General features: G+C 36.4%; 1 protein-coding gene across 1 annotated transcript in view; it reads left to right on the top strand.

Moving 5' to 3' along the window:
* Nucleotides 1-20,964, top strand: part of LOC107047839 (lachesin) — a 213,754-nt gene that overhangs the window by 10,730 nt on the left and 182,060 nt on the right. The window contains exon 2 of the mRNA XM_015270695.1: nucleotides 10,842-10,993. Within this exon, the coding sequence (XP_015126181.1) occupies nucleotides 10,897-10,993 (97 nt within the window). The 5' untranslated portion in view covers nucleotides 10,842-10,896. The remainder of the gene's footprint in view (nucleotides 1-10,841; nucleotides 10,994-20,964) is intronic.

Below are 20,964 nucleotides of genomic sequence, written 5' to 3'. Positions count from 1 at the left end.
AAAACAGACATCATCTTTAGAGACATCTGTCATGTTTAGAGACATTAGCACGCCATTTCTCGACCCGCTCTTTCATTTGAGCCCAAGAAAAAATTCACATCTTGTAAAAATAAAAAGTCTTACGAATAAAATGCAAATTTTGCATTTCTCAACTGTGAATTTCGTTTTGTGGTGCTGTTACGTCCTAAAACAGAGATGCACATCCCTAGAAGAATTTCAAAAATCATGCACGGAGACAAAAGTTGGAGAAAAATTACCAAACAAGTCAAGTAACCGTGCAGCAACCTCGATTTCCAGTACTTTTTTTTACCTTAAATAGCAGAAAAAGTCCGAGATTAATACTAAATTTTTCCGGGCCAACGGGGTAAAATTTACTAAACGTGAGAATTACTAAACTCATCAAAAATTATCCCACACTGTTCAAAATCTTTTAAAATTACATGAAAAATATGATAGTAATTCTCAGGAGAGTGATATTAAATTGGATTTAGGGGAAAAATGGTTATGAAATTTCAAGTTTTAGGTATAATTCAAGGAAATTCATGAGTTTTCAGTGGCAGCGAGACAGAAATTTCACAAGTTGACTGAATTTTCAATTGAATATGAATATTCAGGAACAAAATCACATGGAGTGGGGTCTAGGAGTCCCCTGGTTGGGAAATCATCCTTAAAATTATTTGCACTATATTGTGGCACCCACTCCTGCACTCGGACCCCATTAGACAAATGTGAATATTGTTGAGAAAACGTTCACATAAAATGTAAAAAACGATTTATTTCATCTTTTGTTTGCGTTTAGTCTAGTAAAATTGATGTGGACAATTCGAATTTGAGCTCCCCTAGAAGAATTGTATTCCAAAAATATCAAGAAGGTGTTTCATACCTCGCATTTTTCCATTTTCATGTCCACTTGACTCTAAATTTCAATGTTTCAAAATTATATTCATTAAACGGAAGTATTTTTGTCTTTAAATAGTTAATTCAACAATCACCAGTGACTGGATTAGGTAGTTTACATAAATGTGTCTGTTTCAGAAAAGGAACCACAGTTCGATACGTCTCGTACGTTAATCTAGACTGATATTCGTATTCAACGAATTAATATTTTGAGAAAATTATTTACTAGTCTACTGCCTGCATATCACTTATCAATTGATTCGATGTGTCTAATTCATTGTCTAGATTTAATTTGAGAAGTAAAAGTTGAGGGTCCACGATCTTACATATATCCACGATAGAAATTACCTTGAATCCACCGGAAAACGTCCCGTATATCCACGGTCCAATTTACCGTGGAGCTGGTAAATAGACACTGCCATGTAATTGGGCACTGAATACTCATATTAGATTGGAAATTCAAATAAATTAAGGAATTCTCGTCTTGAAGCTGCTTAAAATTCTGGAATTCTACTGAATTTTCAATGAAACCTGAAATTTCATGATTTTTTTCCTCTTAAATCGCATTCAGTGTCACTGCCCTGAAGATTAGTAGTTCATGAAATTTCATTTTTTTTTTAAAGTGTGGCAAAGTTGCCTCCCGAACATCACTGGAGCTTCAAAATTTATCCGGTATTTCCCTCAAGGTTCTCTGCATACAAACAAACCCATCGGGCAGTACTGAATATTTTTTATTTCACTATTTTTCACTGAAGAACTATTTTTTTCTTGGTCTTTATGCGTTATTTCCTTTGTTATGCTTTATTATGCTTTATTTCTTTATTTTTTATCTGCGTGAGTGTGAAATGAAAGAGGAAAAGCGAACGAAAAATAAAACCAAAATATGATGAAAAAGTTGAGTGAAATGAGCACGGGTGAGACCCGTGGAAACGAACGGATCGCATTATTTATTCCGTCCTCTTGTGTTTGTTGCCAGTTTACACCCAGCGCGACAAAACAACACCCTCGGGGATTTCACGTTTATTACCAAAAGAAACGGGACAAAAACGCAGAACTGGGGAGGAGATGGGAATGAATAATACCCCGGGATATTGGGCTTTTTGTGTCGTTCGATTGTGACAAATACTTCAGTTTTTTCTCATTTGTTTAATCATGTTTGACAGGGGTTAAGAAAGTCCAACGGCTCCAAGTTGAGCATTAATGATAGTTAAAAAACGAATGGTAGAGGCAGGCGGACGAGGGCTTCAGTTCACGCTCCGCTAGTTCGACAATAATCACATTAATGAGCGTCGATAACGAGGATTTTCGATATAATGAGAGTCGCATTACGCTTGATTTGTCGCTGATCAAATGAACATATTTTTATCAGGTAAATTGGGGGAAAAAAATTTAAGGGCTATAATTGGGAGGAAAAAAGAAGAAGTACTTTCATAATATGAATAATCTTCTGAATTCAAATATTTGTACAGTACGAATACTGAGAATATAAATTTAAATTTCAATGAAATGTCTTGACATTGTTTGTCCTCTGAAAACACGGAATTACATTCTCTTGAAATACCAACAATTCAGAGAAATTCTGAATCAATTACTTCGAATGTGATGAATGGGAATGTACATTCAGTTGGATTCTTAGAACGAAATTCAACGCCTTCTGCATCATTTAAATGAAATATACCAGTTAAATATTTCAAATACAGTGTTAAAATAACACACGAGTTAAACAACTCCAAGACTAATTACGAATCGATTAAACTGTTGTAATTTTTTGAAGATTGAAGTACACTGTTAAAAATTTTCGTCTGAATTTTAAGTACAAAATTTCTGAAATTTTTATCGTGTTTAAGTTCCACTGAAATTTCAGGAAATGTTGTCATTGAAAATTCAGACTGTCGTGGAAAAATCAAACAGAACTGTATATTTCCGTTCCATTTTTCTCTGAAAATCAATGGAAAACCAGAAAATTCGGGGAAATATATTCTTGAATTTTCAGGACAGTGACACTAAATGCGATTTAAGGGGAAAACAATAATGAAATTTCAGACTTCATTGAAAATTCAACGTAATTTGACACTGAATATTTATTTTTCCTTCTCGTATACCATTTCGGGTCTTTACGATTTGTTCCCTTCCCACCCCAGAACCCCCTGTACCGCATTCGCCGAAGGACAAGGGAAAATCTCATTTGAGGGAAAAACCTGCCCAGGTACAGTCGTCTCTTGCGAGACTCCCGCTCGACAATGAAACCGTGAGATTTAGAGTGTCACAACTCCCCCCCCCCCCCCCCCAGCCGGGAATCGAACCCGTGTTTCCCGCATGCCAATCTCCACTCTAACCACACAGCCACCGCCGTCGGTGACACTGAATATTCGTGTTAGGTTGGAAATTAAAATAAATTGAGGAATTCTCGTCTTTATGCCACTTAAAATTCTGTAATTTTACTGAATTTTCAGTGAAACCTAAAATTTCATTTTTTTTCTAACAGCGTATTGAAATGGGAATTTCTGTACAGTTAAAAATTTCGGAAATTTTTATCAAGTGATAGGTCCCTTGAAATTTCAGAATGGAGAAAATTATCGTATGTAATCCCGCAAGAGCTTCAAAATTATTAGGGATTTCCCGATAGATTCGTTGCAAAGAAACGAAGGACTCAAGTTTTTAGGTTAAAAAATCACGAGTGCAAAGCAGGAGTGATTTTTCCTGAAAAAATTGACGAGTTCTTTTCTATGCAGGGAACCTTGAGGGAAACTTGATTAATTTTGAAGCTCGAGCGGTGTTCGGAAGAAAATATTTCTATCCAAATTTCAGCCAAGAGAATTGCATTATGAGACAAAATCCATCTGTCAGTTCCAATGAGGGGCTCACTCGACCAGAAATTTTTTTGTTTTTTATATATATATCGACATGAAAAATTACCAGTTGGATTATCAAAAATTATCAGTTGAACACCGTGTTGACTACATCAGTAGCGAAGTGGTAAAACAGTTTAAGTCGATTTTGACTATTGACCAATTTTTAGTGAATACCTAGGAATCTAAGGGAGATAGCTAAATTTTGGTCAAGACCTTTCCTGTAGCACTCAATTTTCTCTATAAAAAGGATTATTATTAAAATTCCATTATCTCCTTTAGATTCGGAGATATTCTTCAAAAACTCAACTAAGAGATAAGTCGACTTGACCCGTTTTACCACTTCGCTACTGATATAAAATACCCGTCGAATAGTGGAATTCTATTAGCTGAAATTTGGATGGGAAGAATTCTCAGTAAAATATGGAATGTCACTATTTTCTTGATTGCTCTCTTGAACATCACTACTGCACTGTGCGGGGCTTTCTCAGTGATGTTTCCTCGACCTTTTTCTCCCTATGGTGAGCCCACAGTCTATCATCAAACTGAAAGCTCCAATCCCCCACAACAAATGATCACACCCAAACCGTCTCCCAGAACAGATGATCACAACCGAAATTCGCGATCAATCGACCAAATCCAAATATCATTCCAACGATGATCATGCGCATCAGCATCATTGAAACTGACAGAATGCAATGATCAAGGGGCTTACGAAGCCGGTTAGCAGGTGTTCTTCCTGCACGCGTGCCACAAGACCATGTTACTCCATGAATGCCCGTTGACAGGGAGAACTAGAATCCCTTTCCAGTGTCACGTGGGGTCTACCCCAATACACACGATGCAGGTAGTATTCTGCAATTCCATGGACCAAGCTAGACAGCCGATCGCTGCATTTGTCATTCGAGGGAGACATCTGGGCTCGAGCCTCTGCGGCCCATTAGTGACGTACGATCTGGCATTTACCCTCCCCCATTCCCCTGGTTATTCGCAGTTGTACGCAGAAGGCATGGAACAATGGACGTTTATGCTGAAGGACGATGAGTATCACTGAATTCCACCGCAGATGTGATATCTCCTCTGATATGATTAGTACAGAGTCAGTCGGCCCTCGTTAAATATCCGGAAAAACCCCATCAATTCTTTTGATTATGGAATTGTTTCATACAAATTCCAGTCAATACATTCGGAATGCGAACAGATTCAATTCAACAATTAATTGTTATTCGACCGGTATACTCATACTCTACATTATTCCCTGGGCTCTTTACTCGGTCACCTTAGATGTTTTTAAGGTATAAATTTTAAATGGAAAGCAGGATGCTAAATGCTATCTTTCGACTTTCCAAACCTTTATACGAGAAAAACAATTAAGTAATTATCAATGCACAAATGAAAAATTCGGCGGCACACGGATTCGATTCAATTCAAGTTCATTCTTAATTGGGATGCATGAAATTGACGACATGGATTTCATAATTTGAATTGAATTGATGATTGTGACTTTTTTTGAAGCTGGGAATTTCAATTAAATTTAAGGTCAAATCGTTCATAAAATCAGTAGCGAAGTGGTAAAACGGTTTAAGTCGACTTATCTCTAGTTGAGTTTTTGAGGAATATTTCCGAATCTAAGAGAGATAGCGAAATTTTCATAATTACATTTGTTGTAGCTATCAATTGGCTCTATAAAAAAGGTTATGACAAACATTTTGCTATCTCCCTTAGATTCCGAGATATTCATTGAGAACTGGTCAATAATCAAAATTGACTTGTACCGTTTTACCACTTCGCTACTGAAATGTCTTATTCATCTCAATAACTTTTTTTTTTTTTTTTTTTTTGTTTTTTTTNCTATATGGCGATTGATCAAGACTTTAAAAATGGTTAGATCTCACCATTCTACCCGGCCAGGAATCGAACCTGGAACCTATCCGTTGTGAGGCAACGGCCTTAACCACTACGCCAGGCCACCGGACTGCATCTCAATAACTGAATAAAGTTGGACTTTGAAATTTAATTCTATTGATTGTAAGTTTATGAAAATAGATGTCGGAATTTTCTGTATAATATTCAAGGAATTGATTGATTTGTCAAAACAACGAAATTGTGGAGAACTAATGATGCAGTTCAAATGATGTAAACTCTGAGTGAAATTGATACTTTCCGACTATAATCATGATCTCGAATGAGAATAGTAATAAAGAAAGTGATATGAAACAAGAAGAACCTATTTTTTTTCAATCCAAGACAACAAGCCCCGCAATTAAATAGCTGAAAGTACAATCGTTCCGCTTGTCGGACGTTCTCCAATTGAAAATCTTGTTCCAAAGGCAAGATAGCGAGCTTTATTTACCGAGTGTGATGCGCCAGATAGCTCCCCGCCTTGTCCACTTCTCCAGTCCTCGACCATTTCACTCTCTCTCTTTTTTTTACCCCCTCTGTTTATTCCACTTCTTCTGCACCTTCCTTCCTCCCATTATTTTTACGGTTTTTTCTCTCCCTTCTTTTTTACATCGGCCCTTCCTCCCTCTCCCCCCCCCCTCCACCCAAACCACCGCCTTCATCTTTCTCCACGACTGAAGTAAACAAGGGAGGGAATTGGACATTTCTAAGAGGATAAAGTTGCTTCCAGTTGAACGAGCCAATGAAAAAAGTAAGAAGATACAAAGAAGACCGTTTCATTAAGATGTTGTTCCTCACAAAGACCTCTCGTTGCAACTATATTTCCCGACAATTAGAGATACGATAGAACAACAAATGAAATGAAAAGAATATTTCTGTTCAGGAGCCAATTAAGACTGACGAAAGGGAAATATTTATAGTTGGATGTTGATAAATAAAATGGTTGAAATGGCGTTTCAGGAGTTGGAAATTTTTAGCTGGTATTTTTAATAACGCCAACAAGTTTTCCATGAAGGAAAGAACACCGAAATTATTGAAAGAGTATGAAAATATTTCGAACTTACTGGGAAAATTCTGGGATTTGTTCCTACTCTGTTGAAAATTTGCTGCTTAATTCTCCGATGGTTTATGCACTGCATTGAAAGTAAAATAGTGGGGGGAGAGGAGGAGATAAGAAGGGATGATTAAGCCAATCATGTGGTTCTAATTGATCAACTGGTCTTGATGTAGAACGTTATGAAAGGTGGAGAAATGATGTTCTTTTATAACATGTCTGTACGTATATGTGTGCCAAGAGTTCGGTTTTTTTTTCTCCTGAATCGAATTCCAGGATGTGGTTCATGACATTAACTTTTGCTTCCGAATGGAAGCATTGTATCCGTCCAATCGGAAATTACAATTTTTCGTGTCAGAATAACTAATTTGACTTCAGGAGTTCGACCGACTTCGATAACGAGATTGATCGCATCATCTGTTGTTGAAAAAAATTCATTTTGAAGCCAATATTCAGGGCGAAGTGTAAAATTTTACCATTGGGGCAATGTTGGCTGCCAACACGGAAAAAAATACCTGAATTGAGTATAAAACTCACTTGAATCAAGTATATTCTATTCTTGATTCGAGTATAAAATATACATGATTCAAATATATTTTATGTCGCGCCGTGCAATAAGTCGAGTTTTGAGCAGGCTGCGCGAAGCGATTTGACATAAAATATTATAGAGCACTCGGTAATAAATTTCGTTTTCAACGAATGTGTAGTTTACAGGCCGAGCCGAAGGCGCGGTCTGTATATACATTCGAACGAAATTTGTGCCCTTGTACTCTAATGTACTATTATTTTATTCTTTATTTTTATTTTATTTGAATCAAGTAAATTGTATACTGAATTGGGGGATAGGTATTTCAATTCGAAGATGATTCATTTGTATCAGGCCGGGTTGTAGCAAGCCCTCTTAAGTGTAATATAAGGGTCAGACACTAAGTGTCAGAATATAAGGGTCAAAACGTGGAGGTTAAGGATGTTCGACACCCTTTTAGCTAAAATTGATGTTGTTTTCATTTTTCTGGCAAATTATCGATGGGAGTGACGTGAAAAAATATAACGATTTTGTGGTTTGTCATTCTTTAATGGCTCACGAAGTTGCGTAGTGGTGCGATAATTTTCATGTGTTTTTGCTACAGTTTTGTGATTCTTTTCAAAAGTTTAGAGAAAACGCAGGAGAATGTTCGCACCACCTTAAAATTTCGTCAGTCATTAAATAATGACAAAACGCAAAAACGTTATATTTTTTCACGTCAATTCCATCATAAGTTTGCCAGAAAAATTAAAAAAACGTGAATTTTGGCAGAAAGGGTGTAGAACATCCTTAAGAAATGAGGGTCAGAATATTAGGGTCAAAACATTAGGGTCAAAATGTAAAAGTAAAAAAAGTGGGTGTCAGACAATGAGGGTCTAAATATAAGTCATATATTATGCTTTATCACCGTTTTTAGCTCTTATATGAACGTCATTGCCTGACACCCACTTTTTCTACTTTTATATTCTGGCCCTAATTTTTTGATCCAAATATTCTGACCCTCTTTTTTAACCCCAACATTCTGACCCTCATTCCTTCACCTTTACATTCAAGCCCTCGGTTTTTGACTCTAATATTCCGACCCTCCTTTTTTAATCTCCACTTTTTGACCCTTATATTCTCACACTTAGTGTTTGACCCTTATATTACACTTGAGAGCGCTTGGTACAACCCGAGCTGATGCGAAATAATCATCTTCGAATTGAAACATCCATCTTCCATTCGAGTATAAAGTATACTTTTAGTAGTATACGTTTAAGTATAAGTATACGTTTAGAGAAAACGCAGGAAAATGTTCGCACCACCTTCAATTTTCGTCAGTCATTAAATAATGACAAAACGCAAAAACGTTATATTTTTTCACGTCAATTCCATCATAAGTTTGCCAGAAAAATTAAAAAAACGTGAATTTTGGCAGAAAGGGTGTAGAACATCCTTAAGAAATGAGGGTCAGAATATTAGGGTCAAAACATTAGGGTCAGAATATAAAAGTAAAAAAAGTGGGTGTCAGACAATGAGGGTCTAAATATAAGTCATATATTATGCTTTATCACCGTTTTTAGCTCTTATATGAACGTCATTGCCTGACACCCACTTTTTCTACTTTTATATTCTGGCCCTAATTTTTTGATCCAAATATTCTGACCCTCTTTTTTAACCCCAACATTCTGACCCTCATTCCTTCACCTTTGCATTCAAGCCCTCGGTTTTTGACTCTAATATTCCGACCCTCCTTTTTTAATCTCCACTTTTTGACCCTTATATTCTCACACTTAGTGTTTGACCCTTATATTACACTTGAGAGCGCTTGGTACAACCCGAGCTGATGCGAAATAATCATCTTCGAATTGAAACATCCATCTTCCATTCGAGTATAAAGTATACTTTTAGTAGTATACGTTTAAGTATAAGTATACGTTTAGAGAAAACGCAGGAAAATGTTCGCACCACCTTCAATTTTCGTCAGTCATTAAATAATGACAAAACGCAAAAACGTTATATTTTTTCACGTCAATTCCATCATAAGTTTGCCAGAAAAATTAAAAAAACGTGAATTTTGGCAGAAAGGGTGTAGAACATCCTTAAGAATTGAGGGTCAGAATATTAGGGTCAAAACATTAGGGTCAGAATATAAAAGTAAAAAAAGTGGGTGTCAGACAATGAGGGTCTAAATATAAGTCATATATTATGCTTTATCACCGTTTTTAGCTCTTATATGAACGTCATTGCCTGACACCCACTTTTTCTACTTTTATATTCTGGCCCTAATTTTTTGATCCAAATATTCTGACCCTCTTTTTTAACCCCAACATTCTGACCCTCATTCCTTCACCTTTACATTCAAGCCCTCGGTTTTTGACTCTAATATTCCGACCCTCCTTTTTTAATCCCCACTTTTTGACCCTTATATTCTCACACTTAGTGTTTGACCCTTATATTACACTTGAGAGCGCTTGGTACAACCCGAGCTGATGCGAAATAATCATCTTCGAATTGAAACATCCATCTTCCATTCGAGTATAAAGTATACTTGAATCAAGTATATTTTATTGTCTTGATTCTGAGAGAATAACTTGTTAAACAATGTTAAATTGAATGAATCATTTAATTCAATTCAAAATACACCGTAATAAAAATTTCATTCACAAGCAAATGGTTAATTCATTACCGAAAATATGTTGACTATGTTTTGACGAAAGCAATTTCCGACTTGTTTCATTTCGTCCTAATAGAATAGTTCCATGGATTCTTTGATGAAACGAGGGCGAAGGTGAACGTTTGCCTCGGCTCCGTGCGCTTGAGAAACGAGATACTGGGGTGAGGTTGGGGCTTTCGCAGGACTCCAAGACGAAGCGTTGTACATCCCACCATCAGTCTAACCCTCCACTTGCTCCAAAAAGAGACCTGTCCCCCTCGTCTCATCTACCCCTGTTGTTCTCCACCCTCGAAAGCCACAAGCAGATCCACAGGAGATGCGAGATAAGCGTCGATCTTGTACATCTAAAGAGGACATTTATTTTTTCATCTCAGAATAAACAACCCTCCCCATAAAAGCAAGCCCTTTGGAAGCGTCATCCTCACCCAGCGGATGTATAATAACTTCCGCTTCCCCTTTACCCCGCATCTTTGTTTTTTTTCATTGCCTCACCCCTTCTTAAAAAAAAACTCGTTCATGCGAGACTTTACGGCACTTTCACGTCGAGTTTGTCACTATTTCTTCCTTTCGCTTCTCTTCTCTCACTTCTATTGGTTTTTTTTTCCCTAGAGTTTTGGAGTGTAGCACGACAGTGGAGAGGGTTATTGAGTGCACGAAATGTGGGTTTGAACGCGTGGAGAAGGGTGGATGACCCGGTTTTTCTTCACCAAGAGGCAGGGATGTTTGCCATGAACATTGAATGCCCACTGTTCTGTAATTTAAAGCACGATTCTATCGATAGAATTACGGAAACACTAGATCTTTAAGTAAAACTGTGAAAAATGGCCTTTACGAATTGAGGTAATGGCGGAAGGATGAAAGATATTTTACCGCACAAACTTTGGAGGGGGGAGGGTGGGATAGGCGATTTGACCTGAAATACCCTGGTGTTTAATGCTCTTGTTTTCGTTCAAACAGACGGAGTTACTCATGGAGGAGTGAAAGGGAGACCACACGGGTAATAAAGACGAGTATGGCTGGGATCACGTTGCTCGGTGCGATATTGACGTTACTCGGAGGTACGCAAATCCTCCGGGCTGAGCCCTCGGCACAACCTACAGTCAAGAGTGGTAAGTCGTGTGCTACCATTTTATTAAAATTCACCGCGTGATGCTGGAGAGAGACAGAGAAAATTGTGTTTTTTTTCTCGAAAAATTGAGTTCTCTCGAGGAATGAATCAGTAATTGTGCCTATGTTTGTCCCTGTCCCTGTGCTCGTTCAGATATCGCGAGCTACGACATTTTAATCATTTTGACAGTCTCAAGAATCTAGCAGACGTGAGATACGATTAATATTAGTGAATTCCAATTCTGAAGGCTTTCGCCTCTGCTATGTAATTTAAACCTTCGTATCTTCACACTCATTTCGATACAAATATTGGACTAATGGTGCGTTCACCTTCGCTAGACGAGCGTAGGGTCATTTACTTTAGTGGTATTTTCTCCATACAATATACTTCTATTAAATCGATTGATGCCGGCCATTATTCTTCGTCAAATGCTCAGCTCAGATATAAAAAAAATAAAGAGAAATGAAAAAATTTACAAAAAAGAGGAGATCACGTTTCAAAACAAAAAAAAACAGGATCCCAAAATATTGCAAAGTACATGACGAATAAAAATATCATAACAGTCATCTTTTTTTGTGTCACTTTTATCAGTTTCAGTCATCCGTAGATTTTCTCTGTGTGGGAAACCACAGTTTTCAGCAAGAAAATTGGAGTTTCCTCCTGAAATTATCATTTGTTCCATGGAGATTATAAGTATTCATAAGTGTTCACAATAACATTCACTTCATAAAACCGGAGCCTCATATAATTCTCTGAAGAGCGAATGCATTCGCCCGAAAGATATATAAATGTTTTACGAGAATAATTACTACTGCGAAAATTATCCCGTTTTGATGGAATTTTTTTTTTACAAGTAGGAGAGATCGGGGCAAAGCGGAGTGCTAAGACAAAGAGGCGGGTGTCAGAGCTTCTATACTTATATTGCTTTTTGGCAATCACTACTCACGTTTTAAAATTATCAACTCGCGTCTCCGACGTATTACAGTTGTGGGCACAGTGGGGTAGTGTCCAAAAACTTTAAAATAATTATAAATGTTGTTTCTTTGTTTTTCCCCTTCGAATTTCCAAAAAACGAGAGAAACACTCTGAAATTAGTAGGGAAGGTCCCGACGAATCGATTTTTTAATTTGGAGCATGATTTTTTAATAGGGTACGCATAAGAGAATTCTTTTTCTTCAATTTCATGTTTATCAACAGAAGAGTACATTGCAACGATTTTCTGTACGATTTTCTAAACATTTTAAAATTTTGCTATTCATCAAATTAATTTTGTTTTTCAAATTTATTATACAGATTTCTAAAAAGGCACGTTTTTGTTCTAGCAATTGAAATTTCCGAATTTATCCATTAGATGTGTCTTGTTCATCTCAATTCTACGAAGTGAAATCCTAATACTTCTAACTGATTGTTTGTATTGTCTTGCATCGGTAGCAAAGTGACCTTTATATCAGTAAAATTTCTTTCAGTGTTTGAAAGAATTGAAAGAATTTCCAGAGTTCTTCCATTTTTTTTTTTATTTTTCCTTAGTAATATTCAAGTTTTTTTAGCTTTTTTTACTTTTTATTGATTCCTGATCAACCCCTCGTCAACCTCTTGAATTTCGTCATTTTGGCCTTTTTTTATGTCCCCCCCACTATGCCCCGGCCACCCCGCTTTGCCCCGGTCTCCTCTAAATTGATTGACCACGACAAAATGATCTCTTCAGTATCTCAGTATCAGATCTCTTCGGTAGAAAAAATTTTTCCTCTCAGTGTACCTACACAAAGCCTATACAATAATAATGTATCTGGTCAGTGGAATATCCGCGCAATGGTCAGGCAGTAAAAATCGAACCAGTGAATAAATTATGAAATATTGAGGACGTATTTTCCCATTGAAAACGAGCCGCATATTCCGGAGCTGATCGGGTTTTGGAATTTATTTCATTTTAACGTTATGATGTGCCTATTAACGAGGTATACAATCCTTGTAAAATTATAAACCCATTGGATTCCATGCCATTTGAGTTCATTGATATTTAAAAGCCATTGAAAATGCCGTTTTAGGTTTTTCTCCTCACACTGAGTGAATGGGAGAAAAGGGAATAATTGGGGCTGAACGAGGGACTCTGAGAGAATAAGAATGAATGAGACAGAAGGAGGCGGTACATTTATATAATACTCTTCTCTAAGCGCCGGGGCATTTGGATTGGTGGAGGGTTGACGATAGGGAGAGGAGTCTGTGTGTTGGTTGAAATGAATACGGTAAAATCCAGTGCGCATAATTGTAAAGACTCGACGTCGACGCGTCACCTCCAGAGTGTCTGAGACGCGATACATGCTTCACATTTTGCGGATGGAGTGGGTGGAAGAGGGTAAAATGCCAGGCTGAGATGGTAATATCACTGCAATTTGATGATGTTACATCTCGCGAGTGTCTCATGTCGTGATGATGGTGAGGCACTGGATCAGGATTTAATTAGCGTCATTCGTGCAGAGAGGAAAGTTGAGGAAATGATGTGCAGAAAATCACGTGAAATTTTACTGTTCGTTGTTTGGTAACATTTCTACTGAAATTTCAAGGAATTTAGTCGTCCAAAACTCATAATTCCATGGAAAAATCCGTGGGAACTGTATATTTCAGTTTAATTGTTCCGGGAAAATCCATGAAAAATCCCGAAAATTTAGAGAAATCTCTCCTTGAATTCCAGATTCCTCCGAAATTCCTGGAATGCCCAAAATTTTTTAAGGAATTCCCGGCAAATTCAAGAGAATTTGGCAGTGAACATTCTTTTTCTCTTGAACATTCTTGTCAATTGTGAAATATCCATCTTCCCGCCGCTAAAAATGGGGGACTTTACTTGAATTTGCAGAGAAACTCGAAATTTCTTTGACGTTTTCCTCTTAAATCGACTCCAAGTTCGTTTTCCGGAAAATTATTTTTTTTCAACAGTATATTTTTAGAGGGAATTCTCATTAAGAGACAGTTTTGCAGAAAATTCAACGGACAGTTAACAAATAATTTTCAAAATAGTTACAATGAAGTCGATTGAGGAGGAAAAAACGAGAAATTTCGAATTTGGCAAAAAAATTGATGAAATTCCTAATTTTTGAGCAGCAAAAGGATGCAAATTCTCTCACTTACTAGTAACCCTTTAATGAAAACATGAATATTCAATATCTATGTTGACCTGAATTGTTGATTTCTATGGATTTTCATAGAATAATTGAACTAAAATTTACAGCTTCCATTGAATTTTTCCATGAAATATTGCATTTTCAATGACGCAATTACTGGAATTTTCAGTGGACCTATAATCTGATGAAAATTTTCGAGAATTGTATCGGAAATATCAGCCCAATTTTTTCAATGAGTGTAACACATAATTTGCAGAGTAATTCTTCTCAATGGACATGTTCGTGCGGGTGATGAGAGTCTAAATACTCCATTTTCTGTATCAATTCATGGAATATTCGAATGTATTTAGTTGTTAGTCGTTGCGAAGGGCAGCACCTGCATTATTGGAATTGATATTCAACGGGAGGAATTGAGAATTAAATGTTCGAGCGATGGGATGAATCACTAATTGGTTCCGAGGGACCTGCAGTTGCTGGGAGTTTTTAATTTATCATTTTTTTCTTCATAGTGAAACGACGATTTTCGCTTTCCATCTCGATGACTCACTTTACCGATGACTGCATAATGCCCCTCCACGCATATTTACAATATCCAATATTGTTGTCCGGTGGGATGGGCAATTTCCATTTTTTGTAACGACGGATGCTCGTCAGTTCGATAAATTTTAATGACAATTTTCGATACTAACTGGGTTGAAATATACCAATGGCTAATTGACTCGGGCTTTTTATTCACTCCCCAGGGGACGCTGGACACTGTTCAGAATTTGAAATAATTTCGCTATTTTCATGAGAGAAATGAAGTATAGAATTCTGAGGTAGAAATAGTTCGCAAGCATTTTCATCAGGCTGAATTCATCAGATTGCCCTGGGGGGCTCTGGGATTTTGTCCTCGTGAAAAGCACAATTAAAGAGATTCAATGGAAGCGATCATACATGAAAAATTGTCAGAAAAATGAGATACAAAAAATCGTTGTCCACACCATTCCTCCCATCTCACTCACATGGAGAAAATTAGTTGTTGTCAACTAGTTGTTGAAAAAATGAATTAACAACCAGTTGGTGATTTTCAACAACTATTTGGTGAACTTCAACAAGAAAAATAATAGAAAAATAATAAAATACTAAAAATGGGGAAAAACTAAAATTATTTGGTGAATTTTAACAACTATTTGGTGAACTTCAACAACTAGTTGGTGAAATTCACCAATTCATTTTCTCCGTGCATCACTTCTCTTATGTATATTATCATTGTAATTTCTTCAAACTTTTCTCATTTGCACGATAGCTCCTCGTGCACTCTGTCATGTAGTTCGAGGTATGTTTGATGAATCAGTTCTTCATGGAGTGATGAAACTTTACGGCTGGAATAAATCAGGATGGTGCCACTGAGATAATTTTTGAATCGTTGTAATGGCCTGTGGCGACAATTGCTCAAGATGTTGCGAGGGTGATTATTAATTCTGATATTTAAGGAATTCTCGGGTGGGTTTTTATTTTTATCAAGTCATTTTCTTTGTGTGAGACTTCTGATTGTTTCATCCTTCATTTTAATAGTAAAAAGAATATTTTGGATTAATATTTATGAGTATCACAATAAATTCATACTGCTGAAATTTTTTGGTTGAACTTTCTCGGAATTCGGTCATCGAAAATTCACAATTTTTTGGAAAAGTGAAGGAAATTTGTCGACAATTCCATGAAAATTAATAAAAATCAGGATAATTGAGGTAAATATATTCTTCGGTGGACAATTAATTAAAAAAATCAACGAAAATTTGTACTGAATTTTAATGTTTTGATTGGATATTCAAGTCAGTATCGAAATTATCGTCTTCCTCAAAATTCTTGTTAAAATTTTCATCAAAAAGGGGCGTATTTGGGATGCAATCGAATGAGTTCTGATGAACGACTAGAAAAATATTAAATTTCTCCAAATCTGGAAACACGGATTCTGCCGCAGAGTTATGTCTTTTTACCAAGAAGAATGATTTATTTGAATTAAATAAACTGTATTTGAATCAAATAATTCATCACTGCGAAAAATTTTCCACTGATATTTCCGGTAAAACTTTTGGGCTTTTCTAACAAGTAACATTTTCACTGAAATTTCAAGAAATTTTATTATTGAAAATTCATAATTCCCCTGAAAATTCAAGTGAATTTGGCAGTAAATATTCATTTTCCCTTGAAAATTTAGATAAATTGTGAAATTTCCGTCTTCCTGCCGTTAAAAAAATTAGACTTCACTAGAATTTTCAGAGAATCTTGAAATGCTATTGACTTTTCTCTCTCATATCGAATTCAAGGTCCTGTTTCGGAAAATTTAGCTCAAATTTTTCAACACTTCTGTATTAGAATCAAATAAACACTTTATTTAATTTAAATAAAGTTCATTTAATTCAAAAAATTATTGTTCTGCGTGGTTCCTCTCATCTGTCTATCGTAGATTCTAATATCGAGAAGGCTAGACCCCTCATATACCAGCCATTTATATTTTTCGCATCATCTATGGCCCCATACTGTGTCTCCGCAGGAGATTATACTCGATGTCCTGTATATAATGCAGGGACGCGTCGTTGCGACCTCGATATCCAGTCGAGAGATGGTCTGAGCCGAGCTGCATAAGTCAACCACTGCCCCAACACCCCTCTCATCCCTCCATGCATCCCAATCCTTCTCCTAAAGCTCATCCCTCCCTCGCCACCCTACCGTCCTCGAGTCTCACTCCTACAGCCCAAGAGGAATCGCACTTGGTGTAAAAACTAAGATTACAATGCGATGCAATCAGCGGAGCGTACCGAGGGTGAGAACTCCACGTTTTCTTTTGAATTAGAAACACCCCCAGATTAACGCGCCACCTCGGCACCGCTATTGTTTTGCTCGCTAACCGGTCGTTTCGGTTGCGCTCCAGTGAATTGTCGTTTGCATGCCAAAAAAAGGTTGTAATAAAATAGAAGGGGTGAGATGAAACACGGCTGGGAATGAATTATCGCTATGTTTATTTGCTTTTTTTCCACGCGAGGGGGAATATTCGGGCGGAATTACTAAGACCTTCCTAGCACTTCATACACCCACAAAAATGGCACGCATGAAAAAATTTAACAGAAAAACCTATCGAATTCGTTAGAAAATTCTATTGAATTTCTATTAAAATTTCTATTACTTTTTGGCTGATTCTATTGACATGTTCAATAGAAAACATTCAATAGAAAAAGTCAACAGAATTCGATTTTTATATATAACTTATTCTTTTCATATAATTTCTATAGAATTTGCTCGACTCAAATTTTCCAAGTTTTTTTCATTCTATTTTTCGTTTTTTCTCATCAAGAAAATCAGTCGAAAAAACTTAGAAAATTTGGGCCGAGGAAATTCTATAGAAAATATCTCAATAGAATAATTTATATAGAAAAATTGAATTCTATTGACTTTTTCTGGTGAATATTTTCTGTTGGACATTTCAGTAGAATTGGCCAAAAACTAATAGAACAGTTCAATAGAAATTCAATAGAATTTTCTAACGAATTCGATAGGTTTTTCTATTAAATTTTTTCGTCCGTGGGTTCATTTGCAGCAAATGAAAATCTTTGTTTGAATTTTTTTACTTGGTTCAAGAACGCCGATGTTAGAAATTAATCAACTTGTTTACGTGTGTCAAAAGAAAGGATTTAATTACATCAAATGAACAAATAATCTTACTATAAGAAAAATGTTTATTTATTATTAATAGGTTATTTCAATCAAATAAACATTAATCAATAGTAAAAAAACTATTTATTTAATGTAAACAGAACTTCAAACACAGAGAAATTTTTAATTTGAATAAAAACTTTAATTTTTACTGTTTCAATAAACTGATTCATTTGATTCAAATAAACTTTATTGTTTACATTTAGGGAATTATTTATGAGATGAAGGTTTCTCGGTCAATGATTCCCCGATAGTAAATTGAAATAATGGAAAACCAGGTAAATATATTCTTGAATGTTTAATTGACTCACCCCGATGAATTTTACTCGTAATGGATTTCATAGCGGCTTAAGAGCCATTTGGTTCCTACAATGAGAAAAAAAAGTTTTTTGATAATAGGTCTTTAGTTGTATGAAGAAACTGCTGGGTTGAAAATTGACAAGAAGAAAATATCTTACACTGTGAAAGAAAAAACTTTCGTCAAGAGATTTTACTTGTCCCAAAGATGAAGATAATTTGTTTATGACAAGAAAGGGATTTTTCAGGCCCGGTCTAGTTGAATCGCTTTATGTAACTGTTCTAGTATGAACTATAACTAAGATAAAGAAGGATAAAACGAGGACAATTTGTTTTTCCCCTAAATCAGATTCAATGTCACTCTCATGAGAATTACTACCATATTTTCCATGAAATGTCGAAAAAAATTTAATAGTGCAATGTGACCCTGAAAATCAATGTCAAAGTAAAAAATTCATTTTCATCACGCTGTGACGAAAAGTGAACTTTTCGGCACGCTCCGCGTGCCTAAAAGTCCAATGTCCGCCACATTGTGATGAAAAATATTGTTCGTAACTCGTGAAAAAATGTTTTTTAGCTCGTGGGATTATATCACGAGCCGAAGGCGAGTTAATATGTGATATAAACCTCCCACTCGCCAAAAAACACTTTTTTGCACTCGTTACGAAATATACTAATCTTCACTCTCATTCAATACCCTGTGAGAAAAAAAAAGAAATTTCATGGACAGTTGACTACTAATTTTCAGGATAGTGACACTGAATGCGATTTAGGGAGAAAAAATCATGAAATTTCAGGTTTCACTGGAAATTCAGCAACATTCCAGTATTTTAAGCAGCATAAAGACGAGAATTCCGTAACTTATTTGAATTTCCAATCTAATATGAATATTCAGTACCAAATTACATAGAATTTTCAGTGAAATCTGAAATTTCATGATTTTTCCCCCTAAATCACTAAAAATTACATTACATTATTAAAATGAGAATCGTTATTAAATTAAATTACATTATTTTTTTCGTGTCACTGTCCTGAAAATTCAAGAATATATTTACCGCAATTTTCCGGGTTTCTATTCATTCTCAGGGTAAAAATGGAACTGAAATGTACAATTCTCCTTGATTTTTCCCCAAAATTCTGAATTTTTAATGACGAAATTCCTTGACATTTCAGTGGTAATTAAATTCGATAAAAATTTCAAAAAAATCACCGGAAATTCCAGTTAACAATTTGCAACAGTGCAACGAGGGATGAAATTGATTGGAATCTACAAGACATTTAATGCCATCGTCCCTCCACCTTAAACGGGAAAAGGCATATTATTTCTCTATCGGAGAATAGCCTTTGATTCGCTGTCTTTTGTTTCCTCGAAAACTCATAAACAAAGTGTTGCAGGCAAAAAATTCATTAGTTTTAGTCTCCAAATGACGCCCCCGAGCTATCTCTACAATATATACGATGAGTTTTTGTGCACCTCCATAAACAACAGCCACGCACCCTTTTCTCATGCATGTGATCAAGCATGTACCGTGAATACCAGATATATCCAAACGTATCCAATTATGCGTTCAATTTTCAGTCGTGCACGTTAAAATTGCCGTCGGCATGCAGTCGGAATAACGTGACTATTTACACGTGAAACATTGAACGAAAGCACACATTGATATTACTGAGATAACGTATCACAACCAAAAGTACATTCATATGTCCAGTGAAAATGGGTTCTGACAACCAAGAATCATACATCAGTTTGATGATTGTGTATGTGATATGGGTATGGTGAAGAAGGGCGGTTACGGAAATTCAAATTGCTCGAAACACTAACAGCTCAGCTAGCGTTCTACCAACCTCCAATTTATCCGCCCATTCTCGTGTTGTTTTCCCAGCGTTAAATTAAATATTTATCAACGGGGAGTGTTTCGTGAAATGCCAGTGGTGATTGCAATGGTTTGCTCAATCTCATTCACCTGCAAAACCCCAATCACTCGCTCATCCTCGACATCTACTCGTTCAAAGGGAAGCGTATAAACTCGCTCGATATAGTACAGATGTCCGTAATTCACGTTCAACAGTTACGAACGGTTCAATCCGCTATTGGAAGCCTTCCAAGACGCTCCGGGGATGGATACGAGGATGTTCAAGGGGATTGACTGCAAAGGACTGCACTGAGGCCATGAAGAGACATGGGCAAGGGAGTGGGGGGAGGCGTGGAGCTCCACCTGACGTTGGAGAAATTAATTTCAATACCCAGTTGCTCTCTCGCTGTTGCACATCTGCATAATTTCGAGGTACTAAATCCGTTTGGCCTTAACGTATTCCAGCGCTCGGTTTTCATGGTTCTTTTTGTGGTCGCGGGGCGAAGATGTCAGTTTGTATGATATTTCAATAAGCGATAGGGGGAAGGGGTCGCGTGGAAGGAAGGAATCGGAGATGTGCAGGAATGTTAGAGTTCCGAGCGGGTTGAGTTCGCAGAGGAAAAAAGTTGTGATTTTCAGGGACATGTCGCTGATTTTTCATCACTGGTATTTAGTGAGGCATTCCCAAAAATTAGAGATGGATCCCTGAAAATCAGTGGCATTATTCTAAAATTGGTGGTGATTTCCCTGAAATCAACATTAAAGTGAGACGTACTCATTGCTTTTATTGTTTTCTCTATAAAGTTTTGAATTTTCAACGACAAACTTTTCTGAAATTTCAGTGGAATTATAATATAGTAAAGTTGCTAAAGAGGTAAGTGAGGCAAAACAAGCCATCGCCATCGTTTATTATCAGTGTATCATTCAATAACTCAAGAATGGGAGAGTTAAATTTTTTCTATGATTTTTCTATTTCACATGTATTTTTTCTGGCTTCAAAATCAGAACCA

The sequence above is a fragment of the Diachasma alloeum genome, unplaced genomic scaffold (genome assembly GCF_001412515.2).
Source record: "Diachasma alloeum isolate Michigan unplaced genomic scaffold, Dall2.0 Dall_scaffold_78908, whole genome shotgun sequence".
In the NCBI taxonomy this organism is placed as follows: Eukaryota; Metazoa; Arthropoda; class Insecta; order Hymenoptera; family Braconidae; genus Diachasma; species Diachasma alloeum.
This window is presented reverse-complemented; position numbering and strand designations above follow the sequence as displayed.